Source organism: Rhodamnia argentea, chromosome 10 (assembly GCF_020921035.1).
Source record: "Rhodamnia argentea isolate NSW1041297 chromosome 10, ASM2092103v1, whole genome shotgun sequence".
Classification (NCBI taxonomy): Eukaryota; Viridiplantae; Streptophyta; class Magnoliopsida; order Myrtales; family Myrtaceae; genus Rhodamnia; species Rhodamnia argentea.
In genome coordinates, this window is record NC_063159.1 from 9,174,312 (window position 1) to 9,201,980 (window position 27,669).

General features: G+C 38.8%; 1 protein-coding gene and 1 non-coding gene across 3 annotated transcripts; both read left to right on the top strand.

Annotated features, from left to right (window-relative positions):
• Nucleotides 1-5,579: 5,579 nt before the first annotated feature.
• LOC115739326 lies at nt 5,580-5,663 on the top strand. The gene has a single exon (XR_004015216.1). It is a non-coding gene; the product is annotated as a small nucleolar RNA snoR117 (small nucleolar RNA).
• A 3,706-nt stretch (nt 5,664-9,369) lies between these two features.
• LOC115739104 (dnaJ protein ERDJ2A-like) lies at nt 9,370-14,887 on the top strand. 2 transcript variants are annotated; one of them, XM_030672010.2, is made up of 11 exons: nt 9,370-9,609; nt 10,085-10,313; nt 10,414-10,509; nt 10,698-10,818; nt 10,907-11,013; nt 11,093-11,310; nt 11,585-11,762; nt 11,866-11,985; nt 12,351-12,437; nt 13,445-13,555; nt 13,922-14,887. In XM_030672010.2, the coding sequence occupies exons 2-11, from the start codon at nt 10,128-10,130 to the stop codon at nt 14,741-14,743; spliced, it is 2,046 nt and encodes a 681-aa protein (XP_030527870.1). In that variant the 5' UTR covers nt 9,370-9,609; nt 10,085-10,127; the 3' UTR covers nt 14,744-14,887. The 2 variants fall into 2 exon arrangements, with proteins under 2 accessions (XP_030527870.1, XP_030527872.1); XM_030672012.2 differs by having other exon boundaries at nt 9,371-9,557.
• The last annotated feature ends 12,782 nt before the right edge of the window (nt 14,888-27,669 follow it).

Genomic DNA, 27,669 nt, shown 5'->3' on the forward strand with positions numbered 1-27,669 from the left:
GTTTATGGACTAAATTGAACATGTATCAAAAGTTCGGGGATAACACGGAACAAATTAAAAGTTTATGAACCATATTACACATTGAGCTAAAGCTCAAAGATCACATTGACCAAATTAAAAGTTTAGAGACCACATTACATATTGAGCCGAAATTCAAATGCCATTTATGTCATTATCCCTTTTTTAATGTGTATAGAGAAAGAATGCATTTGGTCGTTCGGATAAAAGTCAGGATATGATATGTTTTATTCTATCCTGTATTTGATAGCCTTCCAAGACGGGGATAAAGTCGGGTATTAATGGGATATAACCTGAATTAAAAAATCATATGGAGGAGGTGGGATAGACATGGATAGAATTTCTCTTATCCAAAATATAAAAGCTATTTTTTTTCTAAAAACCCTAGGCTCTTCTCTTCTTTTTTTTTTCTTCCTTCACTTACACACATGACACGGTAGCTAAAGCAATGCGAATCGAAGCACCTCCTTTACTGTAGCTCTTCGATTCACATTGAAGCTTTACAAAAAGAGCGAGAGAGTTAGAGCATCATATTTTTCTAATTCGCGAAGGTAAATAATCACACTCTCTCTCTCTCTCTCTCTCTCTCTCTCTCTCTCTCTCTCTCTCTCTCTCTCTCTCTCTCTCTCTCTCTCTCTCTCTCTCTCTCTCTCTCGAAAGCCAAGTGTAGGGATTGAACAAGCATTGTTATTGGCATTAAGAACGATTTGAGTGCGGATTGCTTTTCAATATTTAGGCAATTGTGTTTGAAAATGTCTTACCGATTTCTGAGTGTTTGTCTATTTTTGCAATGGGGTGTCTTGGCAATTGCATTTCATTCGGAGGATAGTTGGCAAAAATATTGCAAGGTTTGTGTCACTTTTTTCTCATTTCTATTCTTCACTACTTCTTTTTTCTTTTTTAACAAAGCAATATATCTTCTTTGTAAATCTATCGAGGAGCTTCTTCTTTGAGAGAGAAGTCCTTCTCTCAATATGATCGACTAGCAACCATATTTGGAAAAAGATCGTGCCAAGGGAAATCTTAGTGAAGACCCTTCAGAAGCTCACATAACAGTAGATCACGAAGAAGGCGAGAATCATGATAATGAGGCAACTAGGGGTGCAAGTCAAAACTTACCACTGCTATCATATTCTTCTAATGCTTCACAAAGAAAAAAAGGGCTAAAGCAAGTGATAAATGGGCTGCTGTGTTAGTTGAAATTGCAAGCACTTTTGGCTCTTTTTTGGAAAAAGCTAACGAGAGGATGGAGATGATTGCCAGCCGTATCGAACATGCTAAAGATGTGGATAATGATAAGAGAAAAATCAATGAGGAGCTTCTTCAATGTCTCTAGATACTATGGATAGAATAAAGTTACACAGAAAAATTGTGAAGGACCCTGAGAATATTTATCTTTTGTTATGATTTCAAGGAGACAATGGGCAGGCATTTGTGGAGCTATTGGTCCAAGAGATGATGGAAGAGAATGATTGGTGATTTGGAATTATTTCTTTCCTAAGGCTGCCATTTGTTATGAAGTCTGGAGCTTGGTCTATAGTTTTTGTGGTATTCAATGAATTAGATAGAGTTGGAGCAATGAGTCTTTTTGCTACAAACAACATCAAACAATGTTCTTTTTGCTATTTATTGTAATCATATTTTTTTTAATGTGCTATTTCTTATGAAGTCTGGAGCTTTATTAATATGTCTTTTATTTGATATATAGTTTCTACCAAATAATAGATAGAATTGGATATAAGAATGTTCGCCTTTTAATCCGTGGTTCACCAAACAATGGATGGGATATGATGAAATCCATGAATTTCTTATCATATCCTATCTAGTTCTATCCTAACTAGAAATCTGGATGACTAAATGCAGCCTAAATGGATCAACTCGCATATTGTTGGCCTTACCTAATAATATAGTCACCTGTTTATGTGGAGTATAGGGAGGGAATAAGAAGCTTGAGACCCGACATAGTCTAGGATGATTGCTGAGATTCTGACCTTTAAACTAGTGGTTCCACCTCTTATGACCAAAAAAAAAAAAACTAGTGGTTCCACCTTAATATAAAAACATTTAAGCCCACTATACCCAAGTGAAAGAAAAACTTAAAAAGAGAAAATGCCACCCTCCTCACATTAATTCCCGCAACAATTTCAAAATTTTCTTTGTTTTCGGCTTATATTTTCCCTAAAAAAACTATTCAAAAAATCATAACTATATTACACTTTCGCCAATTTAGTCCTCAATCTTTTAATATTGTCAATTAATTTCATGTTTCCCCAATTGAGTCAATCCAGCCAATTTTATCTAGAAATCATTGACGTCGACCTTAGTATCCTACATGGTATAACCGACGCTGATGTGGACAATTTTCAATAATATTTTAATATTTTTTATTTTAGCACATTTTTTATTTTCTTCTGTTTTGTTTCTTTACCTTTTATATTTTTTTATTTTCCTTTTTCTTTTTTCCTTTTCCCATCACTGGCCATTGCCTGGCCTCGCTGATGTGCTGGGCGTCCATCACTCGAGGCCAATGGCCGACAAAGGAAAAAAGAAAGAAAAAAGATAGGCGAAAGTGCAATAAAGGTAAAATTTTTGGACAATTTTTTCTATATTCCCTTGACAAACCACCTTTGTTTATTTATTTTCTTCTGTTTTGTTTCTTTACCTTTTTATATTTTTTTATTTTCTTTTTTCTTTTTTCCTTTTCCCATCACTGGCCATTGCCTGGCCTCGCCGATACGTTGGGCGTCCATCACTCGAGGCCAATGGCCGACAAAGGAAAAAAGAAAGAAAAAAGATAGGCGAAAGTGTAATAAAGGTAAAATTTTTGGACAATTTTTTCTATATTCCCTTGACAAACCATCTTTGTTTATTTATTTTCTTCTGTTTTGTTTCTTTACCTTTTTATATTTTATATTTTCCTTTTTCTTTTTGTCATTTTCCCATCATTGGCCATCTCCTGGCCTCGCCGATGCGTTGGGCGTCCATCACTCGAGGCCAATGGCCGATAGAGGAAAAAAGAAAGAAAAAAGATAGGCAAAAGTGCAATAAAGGTAAAATTTTTGGACAATTTTCTCTATATTCCCTTGACAAACCACCTTTGTTTGTTTATTCATCTATTTATGGGGTGTATGGTCTCTACGCGAGCGTCTATGTCATCTACAGATCCCATGTTATGGCTAGTGGTGCACTTTGTCCTGGTTTCACGCGAAATGTTAAGGTACAGGGGAATCAAAAGTACCATCCAAGTAGAAAACAAAGGTGCCTAAGCAAACCGTGTCTAATTAATTTATGTTTTTTTTTTTGGGAAATCAATGAATTTATATATAGAAAAAAAAAAAAAACGGGGTATTGTCTCTTGTTTGGTACATGAGGAAATGGGACAACACCCACGACATCAAAACCAAGAAAAGTTTGCTTCAATAATAGGGAAATCCCACGTTTCTTTTTCTTGTTATCTCCAACCTAGTGTCCGCTCGTCACCATGATGACAAAAGATGAAGAAAAGTAGAGTCTTACATGTAAAAGAGGCAAAGAAGTAAGATGTTTAGTCATTTGCAACTCATTCTTGTTTATTGCATGAGGTATTTGACTACATCCCTCGTGAAGGGTATCATTGTGTTTTCTAAGGCATATTCCTTTCCCCGTATGGGAAATTCGTGTTATTCTAAAGGGCCGTTTTAGAGGATGATGCCGTGTATATCATGAAAATTTCAATGCATCCCCGTATATTTGGATCGTTTGGCTCGACCCCTCAAACTTTTAGGCGCAAATTCATAGATTTTTGTTGGTGGTTTGTCCATCAATGTCCGCCATTTTAAGCCGACCGTGCTACTTAGAATGGCTGATATCCATGTCGGCGATTTATTGGTCAAAATTGATCGAATCGACTTAATTTGAAATATTTATCATTCAATTGGCAAAATCAAATGATTTATAACTTAATTGACAAAAGCTAAATCGATTTAAGACTTTTTGAATAATTTTCTCGAATGAATGTTGTCCACTTGATTTATTGGCTTTACGGTTCGCCCTTTCGGGCAAACCTCCATTGGCGAATCGAATTGTAGTGGTTGATTTATTTGACCTTAGAGAAAGTTGTGAGTCAAATCTAGTTGGATGGGCATAGTGTATTGCTCAAGCTTGTTTTTAAGTAGATCATGCTAAATCAAATACTCGACTTAAGCTCGACCAAGTCGAGTTGTCACATCTTTGCATCTTCGAAGGTAGACGGTTTCCTCGCGTGCCATAAAATGCGGCAATGAAGTAAAAATTAGTCGACGATTATGAAATTAGTGCATTGAGTATGAGGCGATAATAAAGTACAGAGAGAGTTATATGTGACTCTTTGAGTGAAATTAGAGCACGATTGGTAGCGGTTGTTTGGCTATTACATTACAGGTTGATTGCCAAATACATTGTTTGATTGCAATAACAGCTATTAAACTCGTGAATCGCGATTGACTACTAAAGCGATAATCGCAGGATTCCCTCTAATCTAGATTTTAGGAGTATTTCGGAAATCCTAATGCTACTCTCTTTTTATCATGTACGTCATTCGTGAAATCAAACAGGCTATTGTTTTAGTCTTTTTGCTAGAAGTTTGGACCGATGTTGATGTCGCGTCGAAGTTAGAGACGGGCTTGGACTTAGGCAAACTTTTTTGACCCGTGACGATGATTTTGATTAGGCAACATGTGGGAGAGGCAATCCCTAAGTCGAAGCATGGGGGCGTAAAAGGATGGGACAATCAACAAGTTGGCTGAGGAAACTTGGATGTGTTGTCTTGGAACTACTATAAAGAGGAATCATAATAATGCCTACATGGGAGAAGTTCATGTAAATGTCCAATCAGTCCCATCCATCGAAATTTCCTCTTTGTTCTCGTACATTTTGGTGCATGATTTTCACCGAATATGAGTGGCGAGATCAACCTAAAAGAGACTTGATCGAATTATCGACTCAAAATATTCGACTTGCTTGATTGCATGAATAAATTTCATTTCAACTGCCATTTTTTTTAATTTTATATATCTCTATTTTTACTCGTGATGCAATTATTTCCGAGTAGAACTGATCATTGAGCGAGTCCTGATCGGGACGTGCGGTCCGATCGGGCGTAGTTCATTGCTCAAACATGCCCATCGGGTGATGGATGGATGGATGGATCGGGCCTCGTAGCTAAAACACTCATAGTCTACACGGGCCGAACAAACTAAATTCCGGGCCCATTTGACCCGGGCAGATGTGGGTGGCCCGCGATCGGGTCCCGGACCCGAGCGCCAACGCGGCTAGGGTTTACATACAGCAGCTTGGCTGCGCCATCTATTTAAGTCCCCTCTTTGACCCAGATCTCCCATCACAAAACCCTAAAAATCATCGTAGCTCTTCATCGTCTTCTCTGGCAGAGGTCGCAGTTATCTTCCGTCTTCTGTTTGGCTCATCAGTTTCGAGCTCAGATCGCTGTGTAGTCGCTCGCTCGGCTCTGGATTGCTCTGGATTGCTCTGTTTCCCCTCCTCCCCCTTCCTGTAGCTAGCTTGTTTTAGCTTTGCTCAAGCGGGATGGCCTGTGATGCGAAAAATTGTCCGTACCATCTGAGACGACCGTCTCTGATCGACATTTCATCATCTCTAGCTTTCTGAGGCCTTCGCCGCGGCTCTCCCGCGACTGCTTGCGCTCTCGCTTCTCGTTCGATGTTTCGCTCGATTTTTTTTTTCCCTTTTTTTAGGGTTTTTTGTTTTCCCATTATCTGCGACTTTCAGAGGGGGTGGTGATGATCCGAAAACACATACCATCAAACTCTGAAGCCCGATCAGGGCTTGTTGATGCGATCGACAATCGAGAGATTCTCTGAGCCTCTTCCTTCTTCTCCCGGAAGATTTTCCCCTCGTTTTGATTTCGAGTTTTGTTTCTTCTTCTTCTTCTTCTTGTTTCGGCAACAAATTAGAGTCACTGCTACGCCTTTGCTTCCATGGCGTATTCAGCGCTGTACGTTGCCGAGATCGACGGAAGCCGAGATTCTGGCATTTCGCCCCTCAACCCCAGGGCGCTTTGTGCATTCAGACGCTCCTACAAATCTCCAAATTCGCGATTCAGCCAATTGCGAAATCTTGAAAATGATTCGGTTTTGAAACGAGGGAAAAAAAAATGAATTTTGAGTATTTGTGAGAGGCGTGTCGAATTTACTTTTTTTTTTTACAGAAAAAAATTCGCGATATTAAATTAATTTTTGAAAGATAAAAGTCAATTGAGGCAAATATAAGAAGTTTTCAAAGTGGTGTAATTTAGTAGTTTTGTAATTAAATAATTTTCATGAAAATCCAGAAAATACGAGAGGACGACCTAAGGGCGGAGGACCATGAAGTGTGCACTACATTTAGAAACATGAAACAAACGGTAAATTTATTGCATGTATATCGTTTTGAAGTTTTTGATGGTCAAAATAATTGATTTGAGGTAAATTTATCACGAGTTTGTGGTTTATGATGGTTGAAAAAATAGTTCGGAATAATTTTTTTTTTTATGGTCAAAATAACAGTTTTGGATAAATTTGTTCCATATGTATCAATGGTTCGTTATATGGGTATGCTCATCTTTGATACGAATGGGATTTAAAGAGAATCGTACAATCATACTTGCTAATTGTACGCCCCTCATTTCAAACCTCATTTTAATTGATCTCTCTCGATTCTATTAATCGAATAGCTGATTGAATCCATTCATAAATCTAGATCTCGATAACCTTCTTAACTAAAGCATCTCGGAACTATGATCTTAGATCGTGTCCCGCTGGAAAACTTTCGAAAAGACCTTTTCAATGTGAAAAGTGCAAAACCCTCGAAGAAGCTCTTTTCAATGATATTTATGGAGTTTCTTTTTTTATTAAAAAAAGGGTACTTATGGAGTTGGATTTGCAATTGCATTGACACAAAAACAAAATTTGGTATGAAAATGAAAGAACACAATGAACGAGGTTGCTTTTGCAAATAAGAATAGGCTAAGGGCCTGTATGGTAACACTCCCTGGAAAGTGTTTACGTTCCGAAAGTTTTTCCGGAACACTTTTGGAACAGAAACGGGTATAATAAAAAATGTTCCAAAAATGTTCTGGAGAATACTTTTGAGAAAAAGAACACTTTTGAAGCAAAATTAAGGAAAAAAAACTTGTTTTTTACTCTTCGAAACACTTTTTAGAAACTGTTTGAGGGCGAGCTTGTGCAAGCCACCACCGCTCACCATCGTCGGTGAGGACCGCCGCCGCCGACCGCCGCCGGCGGTTGTAGATCATTCCTTTTGGTGAAAAAAGTGTTTTTTTTTTTTTGTGCGGTTGCCAAACGCGTTTACGTTCTCGGAAATCGTAGTCGGGAACAGAAAAACAAAAAAATGTTTCTGTTCCAAATATGTTCCTAGGAACAGAAACGTTACCATACAGATCCTAAGTGGCTAACCATGGTAATTTTTTTTTTTTGGGGGCTTCTAATGACCAGTTTTGATAATTGCAGGAAACTGTTGGACTAAATGGCAACATGTTCAAGTCAATCACTCTGGAAAAAAAAAAAACCAAAAAAAGTCAATCACGTGCATGTAGAAGCCAACCAATTTGTTTTTTATTTTTTATTTTTATTTTTTTCTTTTCCAAAGATGTACCTTTGCAGATTCAGCAGGTTCTTTCGTGACAGATTAGATCATTGTAGAATGAAGAAACTGGTGTGTTAATCTTTGCCTTAGAAACGACATCCTCGACTCCCCAAAATTCCGTTAGTAAAATCTGTTACTTCTGACATATCTCTTTCTTTTATCTTATTTTCCTTTTTCAATACGGAGCACAAAGTTTATTTCATGCTCAACACGCGCTCGGCGCTGTTTCTTGCAAAAATTTTAGCATTCGGAGAAATTATTGCAAACAAGTCCTTCGGAATATCTGGATTGAATAAGATTAGTAGAAGAAAGGTAGGGGCTTACAATGCATGGCAAATTATATATTGCTTATATAGAGTTAAGAGAATGTTTGCTCGGAATCGAGATTTTGATAATGTTACAAAACATGCTTAAATGATGTTTCCATATATTTACAACCAAAGTAGTTCTCTACTAAATGATACAATTTATTCAATTTAAAAAAAAATTACTTAAAATCAAGTAAAGGGATTTTGCAATTTTAAATGAGGATGAATTTTGGAACCAAGTTCATTCAAATTTCTAAAGCAATTTTTGCAATGGGTATTCTACGTCCAATCAAATAAAATATGTTCACTTCACTCCTTTTTTTTTTTTTCGATTTGTGCACTATGTGTCGTGAGCGGGTTGCGAAACTTTATTCCTTTTTCACGAGTCTCGTCCCCACTCCCTCTCCGAAGATGGGGATTCGAACCCCCCACCTCCCTCTTTTCAAATGAAAAGAGTTGTCACTGGGACGATCCCTAATAATCTTTTGAAATGTTTGATTTTCGAATTTTTCAATTGTAGCATGCCGTAATGGAGAATAAAATCGACTATCATGGAGGTTGCTAAAAAGAAGGCATAATTGTTGATTGAATACATTCTTGAGCAAGGGATTATTATATCAATAACGACTAAAAATGAAATGAACGATGAAAAGAGTTGCAGTAAAATTTAACTTTTCGCATTAATTATATTGTCGTATTTTTCATCTTTAGCTAACTTATTATGTTACGAGATGAGATGAGATGACATGTTTAGCTAGAGAAAAAAAGGGGTTAATATTTCAATTTATAAAATTTCCCCAAAATTGCTTACATGCAAGTTATAGAAAACTGCAAAAATAATCTTAAAACTTTGGTCTAATGTATAATATCGTCTCTAAACTTTTAATTTATTCAATGAAATCTCTAAAATTTAACTCAATGTGCAATGTCATCCTGAAACTTTTAATTTGTTTAATGAAGTCCCTTAACTTTTGATACATATTCAATTTAGCTCCCGTACTCTAAGAAAATGCCCAACGCTATCCTTTAATTAATTTAAGTTCATAAATTAGATTGAACGTAAATCAAAATTTTAAAGGTCGCATTGAACAAATTAAAAATTTAAGGACGGTATTTCACATTGAAATAAAGTTCGAGATACTGATCAAATTAAAATTTTAGAAATCACTTTGTCTATAAGACTAAAGTTTTGGACCATTTGTGCCATTATCCTTGTAAATTGTTTCGATCGCTGACTAAAGATCTATTTTGAGTGGACAAAAATGCCCTCCATGTGGGGTGCTAGCCGTGCTATATCGATGGCTAAAATCGGCAATTCACCTTAAAGCCCTACCATTACGACTGCTTCAATTCATCATCATCTTTTAGGAAACCCCCGCGGGCCCCACTCCCCCCGCAAAAAATAAAAAATAAAAAAATTGTCATCTTCATTTCGTAGATCTCAATCCAAGTCCAAAAACCCATGAGAAACTCCTCCTCCTCCTCCTCCTGATCACAAATCGAACATATTCAGATTCTCGCCGTTCGTTGTCAATTGGGCTCGCGAGCTCGCATGAACAGCAATCTTCGAAGCAAATCGCGTTCTTGACGGCCCCGGTAACCATCAGTTCAATCGGAGGAGCTGAGATTTTTCTTCAATCGAGAAAGTGCTCGTTCATGCGCTTTTGGTTTTTCAATTTTCACCGGAGGGATCTATTTGCCTTTTGTTTGTGCTAAATTTGTCGGATTGTTGGGGGATTTCGATGATTGGGCGCGTTTTCGTGGTTTTTGGATTGATTTTTGCGAGATTTATGGTCAACTTTCCTCGGCGTAGTAGCTCGGTGGAGCTAAAAGCTGCTTGTGATTTGATTGACATGGAGTCGCATGTTGTCTGTTACCTATTGGTTTAGTCATTTGGGTGGTGAAAGAACTGCTGGATTCATCACTGAGGCGCGTTTCATTGCGGATTCTTTGATTGTACCATTACAATACGATGCATGATGCGCGATAAGCTGTTAACTTGTGTCAAGTGCAAGAGTTCTGTGCAGACGGACTGACTGGAAAACTTGGCTGTTGTACGGATGCTCGTTTCATATACCTGATATAGTTTGGAAGGGCGTGCTGAATTTCGTTGATTCATGCAGGTTTCGTTGCCGTGGTAGAGTTCTTGTACGCTGAAAGGTCGCCATGGCTGCATCGGAGGAGAATAGCGCGCTGTTTCCTATTTTCATTTTGACTATAATGGCGCTGCCTTTAGTGCCTTATACCGTTATGAAGTTATGCCATGCTGCTACCAAAAAACCAAAGATCACGCATTGCCAGTGTTCGCAATGCTTGCGGTCAGGGAAGTATCGCAGGTCCATATTCAAGAGGGTGAGTCGCATGGTTGACTTCTTGAAAGCATTCGATGTTTATGAATGGTAAGGGGGTTGAGTTTATGACTGCATGTTCTCTTTCATCTTAATTGTTGCAGATCTCCACATTTTCAACTTACAGCAACCTGACATTGGTTCTGCTCTGGGTCGTGATGATATTTCTAGTCTACTACATAAAAAATATGAGCGGGGAGGTAAAATCTATGTTGCGAACTTTTCTATTAACCTATTTATTTTGCTGTTGATGGTACCCTTGCCAGTTACTTATGATCTTTTTTTCTTTCCATATGTATATGTCATGTCTTATTTCCATCATTACCTATGAATGCGAGTTTCCTGAATGTTGCTTTTCACTGAGTTGTCTTTTTTCTGGCTTACGTAGATTCAAGTTTTTGAGCCATTTAACATTCTTGGGTTGGAACCTGGAGCTTCCGATTCAGAAATAAAGAAGGCGTATAGAAGACTTTCAATTCAATACCATCCTGATAAGAATCCTGATCCAGGTTGACGGTTTTACAAATATCTCCAAGTTTGATCTAGTTAAATAATTCATGTATCCCAAGAGTTGACTTTGTAAATATCTGTTATCAGAGGCACACAACTATTTTGTGGAGTACATTTCCAAGGCTTATCAAGCTCTCACTGATCCTATATCTAAGGAAAATTTTGAAAAATATGGTCATCCGGATGGGAAGCAGGTAACTTGTTGTTTGAAGCTGTCTACTAATCTAATTAATATTCTTTGAGAAAGCTTAAAATTATCCTGGTCTTGTGCAGGGCTTTCAAATGGGGATCGCTCTCCCTCAGTTCCTGCTGGACATCGATGGTGCTTATGGTGGAATTCTTCTACTTTGGATTGTGGGCGTCTGTATTCTTTTGCCACTAGTTATTGCTGTCATATACCTCTCAAGGTCATCAAAGTATACTGGAAACTATGTCATGCATCATACACTGTCTAATTACTATCGCTTAATGAAACCTTCTTTGGCCCCGAGGTATGTGGTCCTTTCTGAGTATGTGTCCCGTTCATTTTGTCGCTGTATGCATCAAGAGTTATTTTTATGCTGTTGGATGTTAGTGATAAACAAGACCTTGTAACTGTTGTTCTGATGGTAGGATGCTGCCATCGTCCATGAATTTTGATGTGTTCTTTGTTTAACTTTTAGTACTCCCTTTTAAGCTTGTCCTCATGTTGTAGTATGTTTTTGGAACTCTCAGACCTGTAAAGTTGTATAACGCTCCATTTCTCTCTTCTATGATTGCTTGCAGCAAAGTTATGGAGGTCTTTATCAAGGCTGCTGAATTCATGGAAATTCCAGTCCGAAGGACTGATGAGGAACCTCTTCAAAAGCTGTTTTTATTGGTCAGGAGTGAGTTGAATCTGGATCTCAAGAACATCAAGCAAGAACAAGCTAAGTTTTGGAAGCAACATCCCCCATTCGTTAAGGTGATATGCAGCAAAATTGTCATAAGTAGCTTTCTGTCAATTATTTTTTTCAAGTAATTCGGGACTTAATAAAGACGTGCTTGGTGCTTTGATTTCTTTCAAGACAGAATTGTTGATTCAGGCTCAGTTAACAAGGGAATCAGATTCCTTATCTCCAGCTTTGGTCGGTGATTTCAGACGTGTTTTGGAACTTGCACCTCGACTACTTGAAGAATTAATGAAGGTGCTATTTAGTTTCTTAGTGATAATCGGTGGGGGGAAGGGTTTGTCTATATATAATATGCATGCTTTCTATTAGAAACCACGCCTTTTGCATCTTTCTTCATTCTTGCTCTTTTGTATTGGTCCGTATCTTAGCAGTTATTTTTCATGCAATTCCAAACAGAAATGATTGAATCTGTATATAGCTCTTTGCTTGACGTGTGGGTTTCATACTGCTCAATTAGCCGAACAAGAAATGAAACACTAGTATTTATGCTATATGAAAACCTTTTGGTTGTGTTGGTGTTCTTTGTTGACATATTGTGAAGCCATTCAGCTAGCTTCATTATCCTATTCCTCTCAGTAATGTTTAAACTTTTCATTCAGATGGCTGTCATTCCACGCACTGCCCAAGGACATGGTTGGCTGAGGCCTGCAATTGGTGTTGTGGAACTTTCTCAATGCATTATTCAGGTGCTGAAGCTGAGAACTTGTTCTTTATTAATTGTCGTCGTTGAATAATTCCATAGATTTCGGTTGTCAAGGAAAGATTACCTTTTCCATTTATGCTTTAATAGTTATGTTGCATGAGTAATTGATTAGGAGTCAAGGAGATTGATTTTCAATCTACTGAACAGATTCTCTCTCTCTACATATGTGTGTTGTTTGTTGCACTGAAGTTTTTTGTTACTTGGATCTTCTGCCGTGATCTTATAATGTCTAACATTGTGGAGAACTGAATCCCACAGATGTAGTTACACTAGTTCATCCAAACTTGAGTATTAGCTAGTAGCAGAGAGTTGTATGAAGTACAGATGGATACATTGACAGTATGACAAGCAAAATGACAAATAGCTGATGATCTGAAAAGTCATACTACAGGTTTGTTTGTAAAACTTAAAAATAAGTGCTGCAAATTTAAGCTGCAAAGTTCATGTGTTGACCATTTCAAGTGCTGAAAAAATAAAAATAAGAAGCTGTTTGATATTAACTGAAAATTGATTGTTGAAATATTACGAATTTCTTACCAAATATGAAATCATGATTGGTATTGGTGATTTTGAACAATATAGTTGGCCAGATTCTAATAACAATTGATCATTTCCTATGGAAGGAATTTAGAAACCGTTACTTATCAGATTAAGTGAATTCTGACTGTAAATGCTAATTCAGCTTATGAAACCAACTTAATCTCGCTGAGTGCTAATTTTGAGTTTTCAGCACTTTATTGGGGTCATCAAACAGGCCTTAAGCCAATATTCACGGTGTTAAAGGTCTGACGTGCACTCTTCTCTAATTGGAGGCTGATTTGCCATTTACCTTTTTTTTAAATGCTCAATTGCCTTCGTCTTCCTTTTGCATTTTATCTGAGATGTGGAGGTATGTAGACTTGCACCAAATTCCAATGTGCACTATTGCTACCGGATACAAGACTATAACTAATCCAGGGGAGCTTGTGGGTGTTTTATGAATGTATGTAGGCTGTTTCTATCAGTGCAAAGAAGACAACCGGAGGATCTAGTGAAGGCATTGCACCTTTGCTGCAGCTGCCGCATATCAGCGAATCTGTGATTAAGAGGATTGCTCGCAAGGTGAGCATGTGATTGCTACATGCATTGTCTCTGGTCAGAGATCTTTTTTCCGCTATTCTCAAGGGTGGAAATGATATGCCTGATGGTTTGAGCTTAAGGCTATCCTTTTTTCTGTTAATTAAAATCAAATGTTGATCAATTGTTGCACCTAGTGGAGTGATTGTGAACCCCATCCCTGAATCTTTTGCATTCTGGGGATTTTTACTATGGTTTTCAATGAAAATTGGCACTTCATGATGCATTACACTGTGCAAGTGGATATTACTGTGTCAGCCCTGCAATGAGCAATGGGAACCATGGCATTGCAGATTCTTAGTTCCTCCTAAGCTCCCTTTTTCTAAGATCTTCACTCATTATCTTTTGCAGAAAGTGAGAACATTTCAGGAGCTGCGGGACATGTCTCTTGAGGACCGCGCTGAACTGCTCCAGGCAGCAGGCCTCTCCAGCACAGAAGTACAAGACATAGAGAGAGTTCTAGAGATGATGCCTTCTCTATCAATAGATGTCACATGCGAGACTGAAGGTGAAGAAGGCATACAAGAGGGTGATGTGGTCACGATTCAGGCTTGGGTTACACTCAAAAGAGATAATGGACTCATTGGCGCCCTACCTCACGCTCCGCGGTATCCTTTTCACAAAGAAGAAAGTTTCTGGTTTCTTCTGGCAGACCCCACCTCCAACGAGGTTTGGTTTTCTCAGAAGTTAAGTTTCATGGATGAAGCGGCCGCTGTAAGTGCTGCCTTTAAGGCAATCGAGGAGACTATGGAGGGATTGGGAGCAGATGCAAAGGAAAAAAGTAAGGCCATCAGAGAAGCAGTGGAGAAGGTGAGGGGTGGCTCGAGGCTGGTTATGGGCAAGTTTTTGGCCCCAGCGGAAGGGAACTACAATTTGACATGTCACTGCTTGTGTGATTCGTGGATTGGCTGCGACAAAAAACTGAACTTGAAGGTGAAAGTTCTCAAAAGGACTCGTTCGGGCACTAGGGGCGGCGCGGCACTGGAAGAGGCCATCCTGGAGGATGGGGTTGAAGAGGAAGAGGAAGATGATGAAGAGGAGTACGATTACGAGAGCGAGTACAGCGAAGATGAGGCTGATGAGCAGGACTCGAAAAAGAAGGGCAAGGCCGCCAACGGCACAGTCCCTAAGAAGGGCTCGAGTTCGGAAGGCTCGGGGTCAGATGAGGACTGACCACATTGGAATAGGAAAGATAATGTGGAACTTCATTGTGTACTTTGATCCCTGCTAGTTACGGCAGGAGTTTTCGAGGATTGATAGTTTTTTATACCGTGGATATTGGGTTCGAGCCAAATGATGATTACAAAGAATTTTTTTTATCTTCTCCTGAGGCGTATTTCTTATTGATAGCAGTGTTACGCCCGAATTGACCTTGCTCCGAACTTCTCGCGCGCAAGGAGCGCTATCCATGACGTTGTCATTACCCTCTTATATCTTTAGGTCCCTTCGTTCGCAATTTTTGAATTTATGTTGTTAGAAAGAAAGTGGCAAACCACCGCATCTTTCCCTCCTGTGGTTCCCCCATTTGATGGCTGACCAGGTAGCTATGGGGGGCGCATGATAACACTTCTATTTCAGAAATTAATTTCTGGTGAGAAGTTTATTTTTCTACTCTTACTCATAAGCAGAAATTGATTTTTCTATGGTAATGGTAGAAAATTTCTATTTCTAAAACATTATTAACAGAAAATCTTCTATGAAGAATTATTATCGGTAGTTGAAAAATTTCTACTTCATTTTTAAAATTATTAAATTTCTTTAAAAAATAATTTTTATTATTAAAAATATTATTTACTTTTTAAAAATAAAAAAAATAATTATGTATTTTTCACTTTTGCGGCCGGAGATGGCGACTCGATGGCGGTGGCGGCCGGTGAAGGGCGGTGGTCAGAGGTGGGCGGCGGTCATAGCCGGCGGTGACGGACGATGGTCGGTGGTTACGGGCTGGCGGACGGTGGCCGGTGGCGGTCATGGTCGGTGGCGGGTGGTGGTCATGTCGGCGGTGGGCGATGGTCGACGATTAGCGGTAGTCGCGGGCGGCGATGGGTGGTGGCCAAAGGTAACAAGTACTTTATGAGGCGAAAAGAGGGTGGGGGCGTGTAATGAAAAGAAGGTGAGGCAATAAGTATTTTGTAAAGTTTTTTTTTTTTTTGGTCCAAGAAGTACTTCTTGAGTTGAGAAGCTACTTTTTTTTAACTTCTCAAATTGGGAGAAAAACAACTTTAAAAGTAGAAATTTCTTTCAGAAGTAAAAGTTTTTACCAAACGAATTTCTGCTTCAGATTACCAAACGAATTTCTACTTTAGAAGCATTTCTAGAGCAGAAATTCACTTCCATAAGTGTTACCATGCGCACCCTATATTTCTCAATCCGTCCTCATCTCTCATAACCAAGGCAATTCATCCAGTCGTGTAGATAAAGTAGATGGAGCACTTAAGGCATTTTGGGCCTCATTTTTTTTGTTACATCTTGGCGGTCCAGACCATCATTGCCTTTTCTTTGGGGGATAATTCCTTTGGAAATGGCACCTACTCGTAGACACGGCCATTTGGGCCCGTAGGCCCGGAACCGTAAAAAAAAAGAAAAAAAAAGGGCCGTGGGGCAGAGAGCTGTTGGGCTCTGCGCCCGGCCCCCCCCCCCCCCACAACGGCTCTTTGGTCGTTGCACAACCAACGGTCAATTTGGCTGTTGGAATTTTTTTTTTAATTATTGCTTATAAATACATATGCTCCCCCTTTCATTTTTCTTACAAATTCTCCGAACAATTCTATCAAATTCTCTCAAATCCTCTCAATTCACTCAAATTCTCTCAATCCCAACTCAATTCTCTCAATCGGATTTCCGATCAATTCTCTAAAAAATGGCAAGTGGAAGCAGAAATGCCGACAATGGCAAGATGACTATGGGAGATTTCGAGTATCCCATTCCTGAATATGATTCTCGTGAATATGCATGTTGGGAAGACGACGACGATAATATCAACTATGTCCCGATTCCGAACGTCGAGCACATCCCAACACACATCCTCCCACCGGTGTCGAAGAAACGTCAACGGCAAATGAGCCGGAATGGAAGGGCCGAGATAATACATCCGACTTGTGGCTACACTTCGACAAGGTACGTAATGAAGGCGAAGGTAAGTATAATATAAAATGTAAATATTGTTCGCAAACATATAAATTTACGAAAGGAGACGGCTACGGAACATTCCGTCGGCATTTGACGAAAAAACATTCAATGCAAGCGGGGATCGACAATACGCAACAACAAATTTCCGGGTACGCCACTTCTAATCCTCATCCTATATTCCGTTACACCGATGCACTTTATAAAAAAACATTAGCTGAATATGTTGCCCTTGATTATGCTTCGTTTAATACTGGTGAAAATTTTAATATGAAATATTTGATAAATACTGCGTTGGTTACGAAAGCGCCAACTATTCCAAAAAATACTCTTAAACGCGAAGTTTTTCATCTTTATAAAAAAGGAAAAAAATCTTTAGTAAAATTTTTTGCGGAATTCAATGGACGTGTGCATATAGGTAGTGATATTTGGAGTGATCCTTGGCAAATTCATTCTTATATGAGTGTCACGTGTCATTGGATAGGTGACGATTGGACCATTCAAAAAAGACTTATTGCATTCCGAGTTTTTGATGAAAGACATTCGGCTCATAATATTTATAGAATAATTAGGCAAATTTTAGAAGAATATAATTTGATAAATAAAGTATTTTCAATTGGTTTTGATAATGCCGCCGCAAATACCGCTTCTATTCCTGAATTAGAAAATATTTGCAAACCCACTTTTGGTGGACAATTTTTTCACATTAGATGTGCTTGTCATGTTTTAAATTTATGTGTATAAGATGATTTACAAACTCTTGAAACTTCTCTCGCCCCAATAAAGGATGCAATTAAATTTTTATGGAGTCATCCCCATTTTATGAAATCATGGGGAAAATTTTGTAAACAAAATAGTAGAAGGGCAAGAAGATTTCCAAAAGATATTCCGACTCGTTGGAATTCTACGTACGAGTTGCTTCGGCAAACTTTTGATTATAAAGATTTATTATATATGTTTATTTCACAAAATATTCCCGAAATTACTTTACTTCCTCAACATTGGGACGTTTGCAAATTTTTTTTAGATTTTTTGAAAATTTTTAATGATGCTACTAAGACTTTATCTGGTATTTACTATCCTACTATGCATTTATTTTTAATAGAGTGTGTTAATATTGGTAGTGTTTTTAGTGAATATGAAAATGATACCGAATTAGCTCGAACTATTTTAGTAATGCGAGAAAAATGGTTGCATTATTATTTGCAAATTCCTCTCGTCTATTTAGTTGGTATTGTTTTTGATCCACGTATTAAATTAGACGGTTTACTAGATTATTTGAATGTGTATTATCATGATTGTTTACATTTGGAAGATTCAATAGATATTTGAAATATACTAGGAGATGTTAAAGAATCTATAGTAGTATTATATGGAGAATTTTGTAGTAGATATGGTTTAAATGATTCTGGATCTTTACAATCTACTACCTCAAGTAGCGAATGTGGTAGTTTACTTGGTAGAGGGTATAATATGCTCAAGAGTAGGCAAAAAAATAAAAAATAAAAAGGGGCAACAGGTAGTATTTCTGAATTAGAAAAATATTTAACCACTCAATTTGAGTTTTGTGATGCAGAACATAGTATAGATTTAGAAATCCTGAAGTGGTGGAAGTGTCACTAAATCGATTATCCAGTTTTCGCCCTCATCGCTCGTCGGATATTAGCAACCCATTCTTCAACGGCTGCAGTTGAACAAGTATTTAGCGCTAGAGGATTAATTTTGGACTCTCGCCATTTAAGATTAAGCCCGGAGTCTGTGGAAGCTCAAGCTTGTGTCGATGATTGGACGAGGGCGAAATATCAACAACAAGAGCTAGATCGTGAACACGAATTTTTTAGCGATGATATTGGAGATACCACCGCCACGAGTATCATAACGGGTAGCGACGATTGATGATGAGGTAAGTTAGGGTTATTAAAGGTAAAAAAAACTACATGGGTTTTGATTCTTCTATCCCCAAGAAGATAAGTAGGCGCTTAATAATAATTCATTAAGTTCAAGCCCATTCCTCCTCTCTCTTTTTTTGTCCCATATTTTATTACAATGTACAATTTGATTATATTTTATAACTTATAATTTATTATGTTTATTTTATTATTTATTATTTTAAAAATTAAAATTAAAAAAGGAACCGGAATGAACCACCGGTTCCAAATCGGAACCGGAACCAGCATTTTCAACGGCCGGTTCCTGAACCGGAACCGGCCACCCCTACCTACTCGGTCTCATTTTCCAAGTCGACGCTGGTAATTCCAACGATATTAGTGTTTTTTGCCGGAGCCGTAAAAAATGTGGAGAGGACTCTGACACTTAATCTCTCAAGCCTTCCGAGGCTCAATGAATCGGTGCTCTTATCGGACTCGCCTTATAATGAATCGGTGGAGTCAAGTGAAGACCTCAATGCTTTAGAGGAAGGATATTCTGATGGCGTAGCCGCGTTGCTTGTAGAGAGCATTGTGATGAAGCGTGCTTACTACGTCCAAATATTTATGGTCTTCATCGGGGTTCTCATTTTCTGACCGCCTAAGGACTATGGAGCTGAGTCGAGTCGAGCATATTTAGTCTTGTGATGGATGCGTTGAGAGCGATAACAGTTGAACTCCATTTTATGTATGAGGTGCATCACACTAAAGCGTTGGTAAAATGCTTCATGTGAAGCTACAGTTTCTGCTTCGTAGCCTTTGCTGACCTTGGTGCTGGCTTTCGTTCCGTTTAATCACTTGAAGAAGCATCGGCTTCGCGAACTCGATGTGGAAATTACTTTTTACCTTCTTTCCAGAGGGATGGCTCTTGACGTGATTGCTTTGTTTATGCTCGCTTTCTCCAACCGAACTGTTCAAGTGTGAACAACACATGATCGCCTAAAACTAGATTCATTTCTCCACATGTTGATATCTGCCGCCACGGATGACTTGAGAAAGCGTCGATCCGCCACAAGCGAAGCGGAGGCTAATGCCAATGCGATGTATGCATTCTTAGATACACCATTAGTAACTGTAATTTGTTTTCCTAAGCATGGAGGAGATTACTTTTCCCTATTTTAGACTTTTCTTGCAAAGATGACAATGTTTTAAAAATTAAAAAAATATGAAAAAAAAATCGACATGTCAATATATATTTGTGATGGAATGGGATGAAAAATTTTTAGTTTGGGAAAGTTGCTAGGTTTTAAAAAAAAAATTAATTATCCTACAGTGAGCCCGATTCTTAAAGCCGCTTAACTTTGTTTCAAGATACTTTGAATTTGATTATTTTGGCTCTATAAATAATTCCTGTGCTCATGGCTGGTGAATATAATTGCCGGCTGATGAACACATGCACGTCCTGAGCCTATTTCCCGCTTGGCAAAGATCCGCTTACCCGTAAATTCCGAAAAAATTATCAAAAAAAGTCCTGAATTTATTGTAATTATGTATTATTTTTTATTGTATTCTTTTCTAACTAGTCTTCAAACCTTTTGCAATTGTGTGAATTTAGTTCATTCAGCCAAATTTGACCAGTCGAGGCAGATCATCCAGCGACATGATATTTTAAAATATTCATTTAATTTTTTCATTTTTTTTCCTTCTCTCTTCTTCTTCCTCTGGCTGGTGACGGCCGGCGAAGTGGACAGCGAGGGTGCCTGTGCCATGGATGTGCGAGGCTCGCCTCGCCAGATCTGGTAGGCCTCAGGGGCCTCAGCCTCAAGGGCACCCTCGCCCTCACAGTCCACCCTCGCCGGATCCATGCTCGCGGATCCCTCCTTTACTGGATAGAGCATATATCCCTTCGAAACTATCGCAAATGGGAGGGCGTCAATCGAAACCCACATCAGAAAGAAGTTGACTTTGAGCTCTGCGTGGGGAGGGGGAGATGAATGGCCTGAGGCTGTTGACTGATTACTCGGAGACGAAGAGCGTGGATGGAATCTGGGGAAAGATTGGGTAGAGAAGGCGGAGGGCTTCGAGGATGGGAGAGAGAGCGCAGGCGCACGGAGAATAGAAGAAGCGGAAGAGGACGACGACGATGCCACGGAAGAAGAAGAAGAAGAAGAGAGAGAAAAAAAAAAGAGAAAGAAAAAAAAAATTAAAATATCATATTGCCAGACGACCGGCGCCGGCCCGTGTCCCTGTCAGTGCCGGCTGGTCAAATTTGGCTGGATAGATTGAATCAGCATAATTACAAAAGGTTTGGGACTGAATATACAAAAAAAAAATTTTAGAACCGAATTGACACAATTACAATATATTTATGACATTTTTGGTAATTTTTTCCCCTGAATTCCCCCAAAGTTTCTAACACAAGAAGCGCCTAATAATGTTCACTTCAAGAATACAATGTCTGCAATGAGAGGTTCCAACTGTGAATCTACTTAATTCTTCAAAGTAGCTCACTAATTATCGGGGAAAATTACCGAAAAAGTTTTAAATCTATTGTAATTGTGTCAATTTAGTTGTAAACATTTTTTTTGGCCAATTAAATCTTAAACTTTTTGCATTTGTGCCCATTCGGTCTATATGACCAAAAATTACTGATGTGTATCTGTTGTCATTGATATTAGACAATTTTTAATATTATTTTTATTTTTAAAATTTAAAATTTTTCCTTTTATTTTTCTCTTTTTTTTTGGGGTTCCTTCTTCTTCTAGCTAGTTGCCGAACCAGGCGGTTGTCGGCCCTCGATGACCGGCCAGAGGCGAGGGTCGGTGATGTCGATCTTGCTTGCCTTTGGCGAAGCTCTGCCCCACCGACCTTGCCATATCTAGGCGAGTATATTATCTTTCTTTATTATTCTTTAACTCCAAACATATGCGATTGTATTGTTCTCTAGGGGTGAGCATGGTTTCAGGGTAGAACCGAGAACACGGAACCGGAACCTGTAGGATCCGGTCCGGTTCCGGGTTCCAAGGTATGTATGGTAGGTTTCGGGTTCCAAAAATTGAGGAACCTGTTCCAACGGGTAGGTTCCAGGTTCCACTACCCGTAACCCGAACCATAGATTCTGAAATAATTTTTTATATTTTTCTTAGTATATATTTTTGCAAGATCCTACAATGTTCTATGTTGTCCAATGATGAGTGTATAATCTGGAGTCAAACAAATTTTTAGGTTTCGGGTTCCAAAAAATGATAAACCTGTTCCAATGGATTGGTTTCATCCGTATGGAACCTAAAACCACTTACCTCTACTGTCTCTTAGATGTTGTAGCGTTCACTCTTATTTTGCTTAACTAAAAAAGAAAAAATAAAAAAAAATAAAAGAAATTGATAGGTTTTCGAGTACCACAGGCCCGACCCTAGAACTGTGACGGGGGTAGGTTTCGGGTTCCAAGGTATAACGGGTAGGTTTCGGGTTCCAAAAAATGAGGAACGTGTGCCGACGGGTAGGTTCTAGGTGAAACTTGTAAGGAACCTGGAACCGCTCACTCCTACTGTTCTCTTCTCCCACAGTCCCATGTCCTTTGCTCTTTCGCTATCCGTAGTTTTGAGCCGTCGCGAATGCTTTATCCATTCATTCTAGGTAAGCATATCCTCATTGTCCCACGCATTTCTCTATACAAGTACACTCATATGACTTGTCAGATGTGATATGACCAAACGTTTCACAAAACTAATTATGGATGAGATACTTTTTTTTTTGGCCATTTAATTTATAAGATACCTTGCTTGTGTTCATTCGTGGAATAATTGGTTCACGATTCTTTTACTTTCTTAGGTTTTTGATTAGATTCTTTCTTCAAACAAATCAGCAAGGAACCATCTCTTCTCACCATGTATATATACATTTCCCACTATTCTATTCTCTACAAGTCGAAAATACATTGAAAAGAGCGATAGAGTTCAAACTAAGCAAAAGCATGGCATTTAGCTCCACTTCGGGTATTTGGAGCAAATGGAATATCCGAGGCTGCGTCATACTGGGTCTCTCACTTCAGGTCTTTCTTGTTCTATTTGCACCCCTTGTAAAGAAAATAGCGAATCATCGCACCATTTTCCTCTTGTGGTTGGCCTATTTGATGGCCGACTCGGTAGTTGTATACGGGATTGGGCTCATCTCTCGGAACCAAGGTAATTCGTGCGCCCATGCGGATCAAGTAGATAGATCACTTCGGGCATTTTGGGCCTCATTTCTTTTGTTACATCTTGGGGGTCCAGACACCATCACTGCCTTCTCATTAGAGGATAGTTCGCTTTGGAAATGGCATCTACTTAGTCTCATCTTCCAAGTAGGTAGCGCCATCTATCTCTTTGGGCAAGTATTTCGAGCGACAAGTTACTTGGTGATCCCAACGATGCTAGTGTTTCTTGCCGGGGTCATAAAAAATGCGGAGAGGACACTAGCACTTAATCTCACGAGCCTCTCGAGCCTCAGGGAATCGATGATGGTAAACGATGAGCTAACCTATAATGCATTTGTGCTGTTGGTTGAAGAACTCAAAACTCTGGGGCGTAATTATGCTAATGAAGAAAAAGCAAGGCTTGCGGAGAGCGTGGTGGTGAAGCACACTTACTACTTTAATATCTTTAAAGTCTTCATCTTAGATCTCTTCTACGAAGATACAGAATGCCTCATAAGCCGCTAATATGTCCGCAAAATTTCTGCATTGGATGCATTAAGGGTGATATCAGTCGAACTCCATTTCATTTACGAGGTGCTCCACACAAAAGCATTGACAATATGTTCCAAGTGGAGCTGCATTTTTCCCTTCATAGCCTTCACTGAGGTTGTGATGGCTTTCGTCTTATTCAATTGCGTCAAGGAGCATCAGCTCCCCAAACTCGATGTGGAAATCACTCATACCCTTCTTTTTCGAGGGATCGCTCTTGATGTCATAGCTCTATTTATGCTTGTTTTCTTCGATTAGACTATTGCCGAAATCATAAACCGAAGCCCCATTCAGTTGTCTCTACAAACCCGAATGAGGCTTCGGGGCGGAATCTATGTTCGGGGCAGGATGAAAACCAGAATTCGGCTACGATCAAGAGGAAGATGATAGGCCAGTGGAATCCCGATTCGTCTAATTGATTACAACAGAGTCAATTTTCAGCCTAAGTATTTTGTTTTTATCAACAACTAGATTCATGCTCCTTTCCTTCGTTTATTCTTAGATTCCAAATTTCAAAGGGGAGAATGTACTTTTCCTCTTGTCCGTGAATGCCTTGTCCACTCATTCTAAGAAGATGATTTTCTTTTTTCTTTTAAATGGTAGTAGGCGTATACACGCATGATAATTCAACCAATTTTCCCTTTGTCGATCTTCATCAAATGGATAATCCCGTTCTAGACGAACCAAAGCTTTGAATTTCTACTGTTTAATCTCCTGATTTATCATACGCGGAAAATAATGTGACCAAATTTTTCCTATAACATCGATCGGCTCATTGGAAGGACAACACAAGACACCCTATAGTTTACATCTTTGCTCCTCAAAGTCATTACATTGGAAATGGATTGCGGCCACTCATGCACGTGTACATTGCAGCCCACACCTAGATGGGTGTTAGGGGTCGCGATACCCTCGCTTAGATTTGGGCGAGGGCGCAGAGGCCCATGCCCGTGGCCAGCGAGGATTGGCCGGCAACCTTGCTGGTGTAGAGATAAAAAAAATAAAAAAGAAAGAAAAGAAAAAGAAAAAAAGAAAAAGAACAAAAAACAGTCAGCACAATTTATCGAAAATTGCCAAAAATTATCTACGTCGGTACTAGCCGTGCCACGTAAGATGGTCGACATCCACATCAGCAATTATAAGTCAAAATTGACAAATCGTCAGAATGTTTAGGACTAAACCGGCATAATTCAAAGGTTTATGACTGAATTGATTGTATAAATGTTTCAGGACTGAATTGACCACCGTATATATTTAAAAGATAGCTGTTGTAAAAAAAAAGAAATTACAGAATTCCATTATCATAATATACAAAGAAAATAGGCAATTGTTATTCAATAGAAATGGAAAGTTATCCAAAGAATATGAAGCTATCCACTGGTGTAGGTCAAATTTATTTAGGCATTTAGTTGGCAAATAAAGAATAAGTTATCAGCAAAATTTTCGAGTCGACAAGTTCGCGAACCACTGAAAGGTCGAAAGCAAATCTTTCATCTCTTTGGCTCCGTTCGTTTATCCACTGGTGTAGGTCAAATTTATATATATGTTCATCCTTTCATGGATGACATACTTTTCTTCTGCCACTTCAAAGTATAGAACACCTTGCTTATGTCCATTCTTGAGTTTTTGAATACATACCTTCTTCACACAAGTAAGGAACCATCTCAACATCTTATATATTTTGCAGAAGAAGCAAAATGTGGAGAGAACACTGGCACTTAATCTTTCAAGCCTCCCGAAGCTCAGGAAATCGATGATGTCGTCGTCCTCATCTATTGATGGCGATCATCAATTCAACGAGCTCTTTGCAGAACTCAATGCTCGAGGGGAAGGATATTCTAATGAAGAAGAAGCAAAGCTTGCAGAGAGCATTGTGGTAAAACGTGCTTACTACTTTTTTGAAATATTTAAGGTCTTCATCGGAGATCTCATGTTCTATAGTTTAGAACGCGAAAGGACTTGCAAATATTTCCATAATGTTTCTGCGATAGATGCGTTGAGGGTGATATTAGTTGAACTCCATTTTATGTACGAGGTGCTCCACACGAAAGCGTTGGCAATACATTCCATGTGGAGCTACATTTTCCGCTTTGTAGCCTTCACTGACCTTGTGCTAGCTTTCATCTTTTTTAATCTCTTGAAGAAGCACCGGCTCCCCGAACTCGATGTAAAAATTACTTATTCCCTTCTATTCGGCGGGATGGCTCTCGATGCGACAGCTCTATTCATGCCAGTTTTCTCCTATTGGACTCTTGCCAAAATGAAGCGGGGCAACACGGGATCGTCCAAGCAAGATTCTTTTCTCCACAAGTTGATATTCGCCACGGATAACCAGAGGAAGCCCCGATCCACCACATGTGAAGCAAAGGTTCGTACCTGTGGTGGTATGTATGCGGTCTTAGATACACCATTAATATTTTGAAAGTGGTCAGAATCCATCTGTGCTTGTAACCTTTTATCCGAGTCATTGCATGAGGGACCGAGAAAGTTGTATAACCACGGTCAGAGGTGGGGCATCTGCGACAACTTGGATTTTCTGTTTCGTGTGGCGAAGAAGATTACCTATTATTTCCGTCAAGCTAGTGACATAATCTGTGGTCAGAGGAAAATATTAATGATTGCGAATACGAGCCGCGTGTCCAAGAATCCCTTGATGAAGAAGCTATGGATCTTTATCTTTAAGGAGGTTAGACGTAAATCCATGATTGCGAGTGCTCCACCAGAAGTGAAGAAGACATTTGAGGCGAGAGGCGATCTATTTCTCCAGGGCACACTAACCGAGGAAATTTGTGGCGATTTTTCAGCTCATGTCACCGAGATCAATTACGACACCAGTATTATACGTTGGCATGTTGCTACTGAAACATGGTACAACAAAGAGTTTGTCAGAGATGAGGAAATGGAAATCGCCAAGATCATCTCCGGTTACATGGTGTATCTTTTACTTAATCAGCATAACGTGGTGTCGGTCGTGGCGGGCGTCTCCCAAATGACCTCAGCAGAGACGGTGGTCGATATATTGGGGCACCGTCGGAGTATGATGCGAACACGGATGTTAAGGCGCTGTGCAGCAAATTGTACGATGTTGTTGGTATCCATGCAACCCCTCGGACAACTGCGCTTCGGGAGCGGTTCAGATTGGCCCGAAAGATGGAAAGGCTCGGGGAAAGGAAGTGGAAGGTGATGAGCACAGTGTGGGTGGAGATGCTGTGTTATGCAGCAAGTCATATCAGGGGAGAGGCGCATGTGCAGGTGCTGAGCAAAGGCGGGGAGCTTCTCGCCTTCGTTTGGCTGTTGATGGCTCATTTCGGTTGTTTATACAAACCTGAATGGGGCATATATCGTATACCACCGCAGGGATACATAGGTCCAGAAACAGTTGGGGGCCGGCCAGAGGATGCCCTATCCAAAGCATGGGATGGTATAGCAGAATGCAGATGTACAGGATGCATATAAACATGAAGGGAAAAATAAAAGTTGATTGAGAAGAAATTGCTCTCTCTCTCTCTCTCTTTCTATTTAATGATGTCGATTTTCAAAGGGGGAGATGCCAACATCGATTTAATTAGAAAAAAATGTATTTGATTGTGTGGTTTGCAAAGTTGAAAAATACAAATTTACAAACTTTTTCTTTTCATTTTTTTTTTGGTTTTGTAGTTCAAAAGTTAAAACAACTTTGCTTGTATCCCATCCTGATTTAGAAAACCATTTTTCTGACCGGATGTATTTTCAATGCGAATTCCATTTTCAAAGTAAATGAGAAGTCAAAACATCTCTCTTATATGAACGGAGCTGAAAAACAAAACCAACAACTTGTCTTTCAAATGAATAATATCAAAAATACACGTTTTAACTATAAAATAACATATCTGACCAAAAAAAAAAAAAACTATGAAATAACATAGCCAACCATATTTTTTTTCAAAATTTTGTTTATGTTACAAGCTTTTCGTTTTTTAAAACAAAATTCATTTTCAATAGAAAAGGACATTTAAAAAGAGAAAACACATCTATTTTCTTTTTGTCAAATGAACACATTATTTGTTCTATTGACCATAATAGTTGAAAATGACAAGGGGAAAAAAGAAAATAACAAAAAAATATTAAATACAGAGTAGAAAAATGTAAGAACAAGGAAATCAAAGCAAGAACACATTAGAGACCTATTTAGTAACAATTCTATTCTAAAAAATTATTTCTAAATATAAATGATTTTTTCTTATTCTGCTCCCGAAAACAGTTTCTAATCAGAAGAACGCATTTACGCATTTAGTAACTGCACAAAATTTTATATCCAAAATAGAAAAATAACATAAATGAGTTTGGTACGATACTAAAAATTTCTATTCCCAATTTTTTCATTTAATAATAAAAATAGCGGTGGA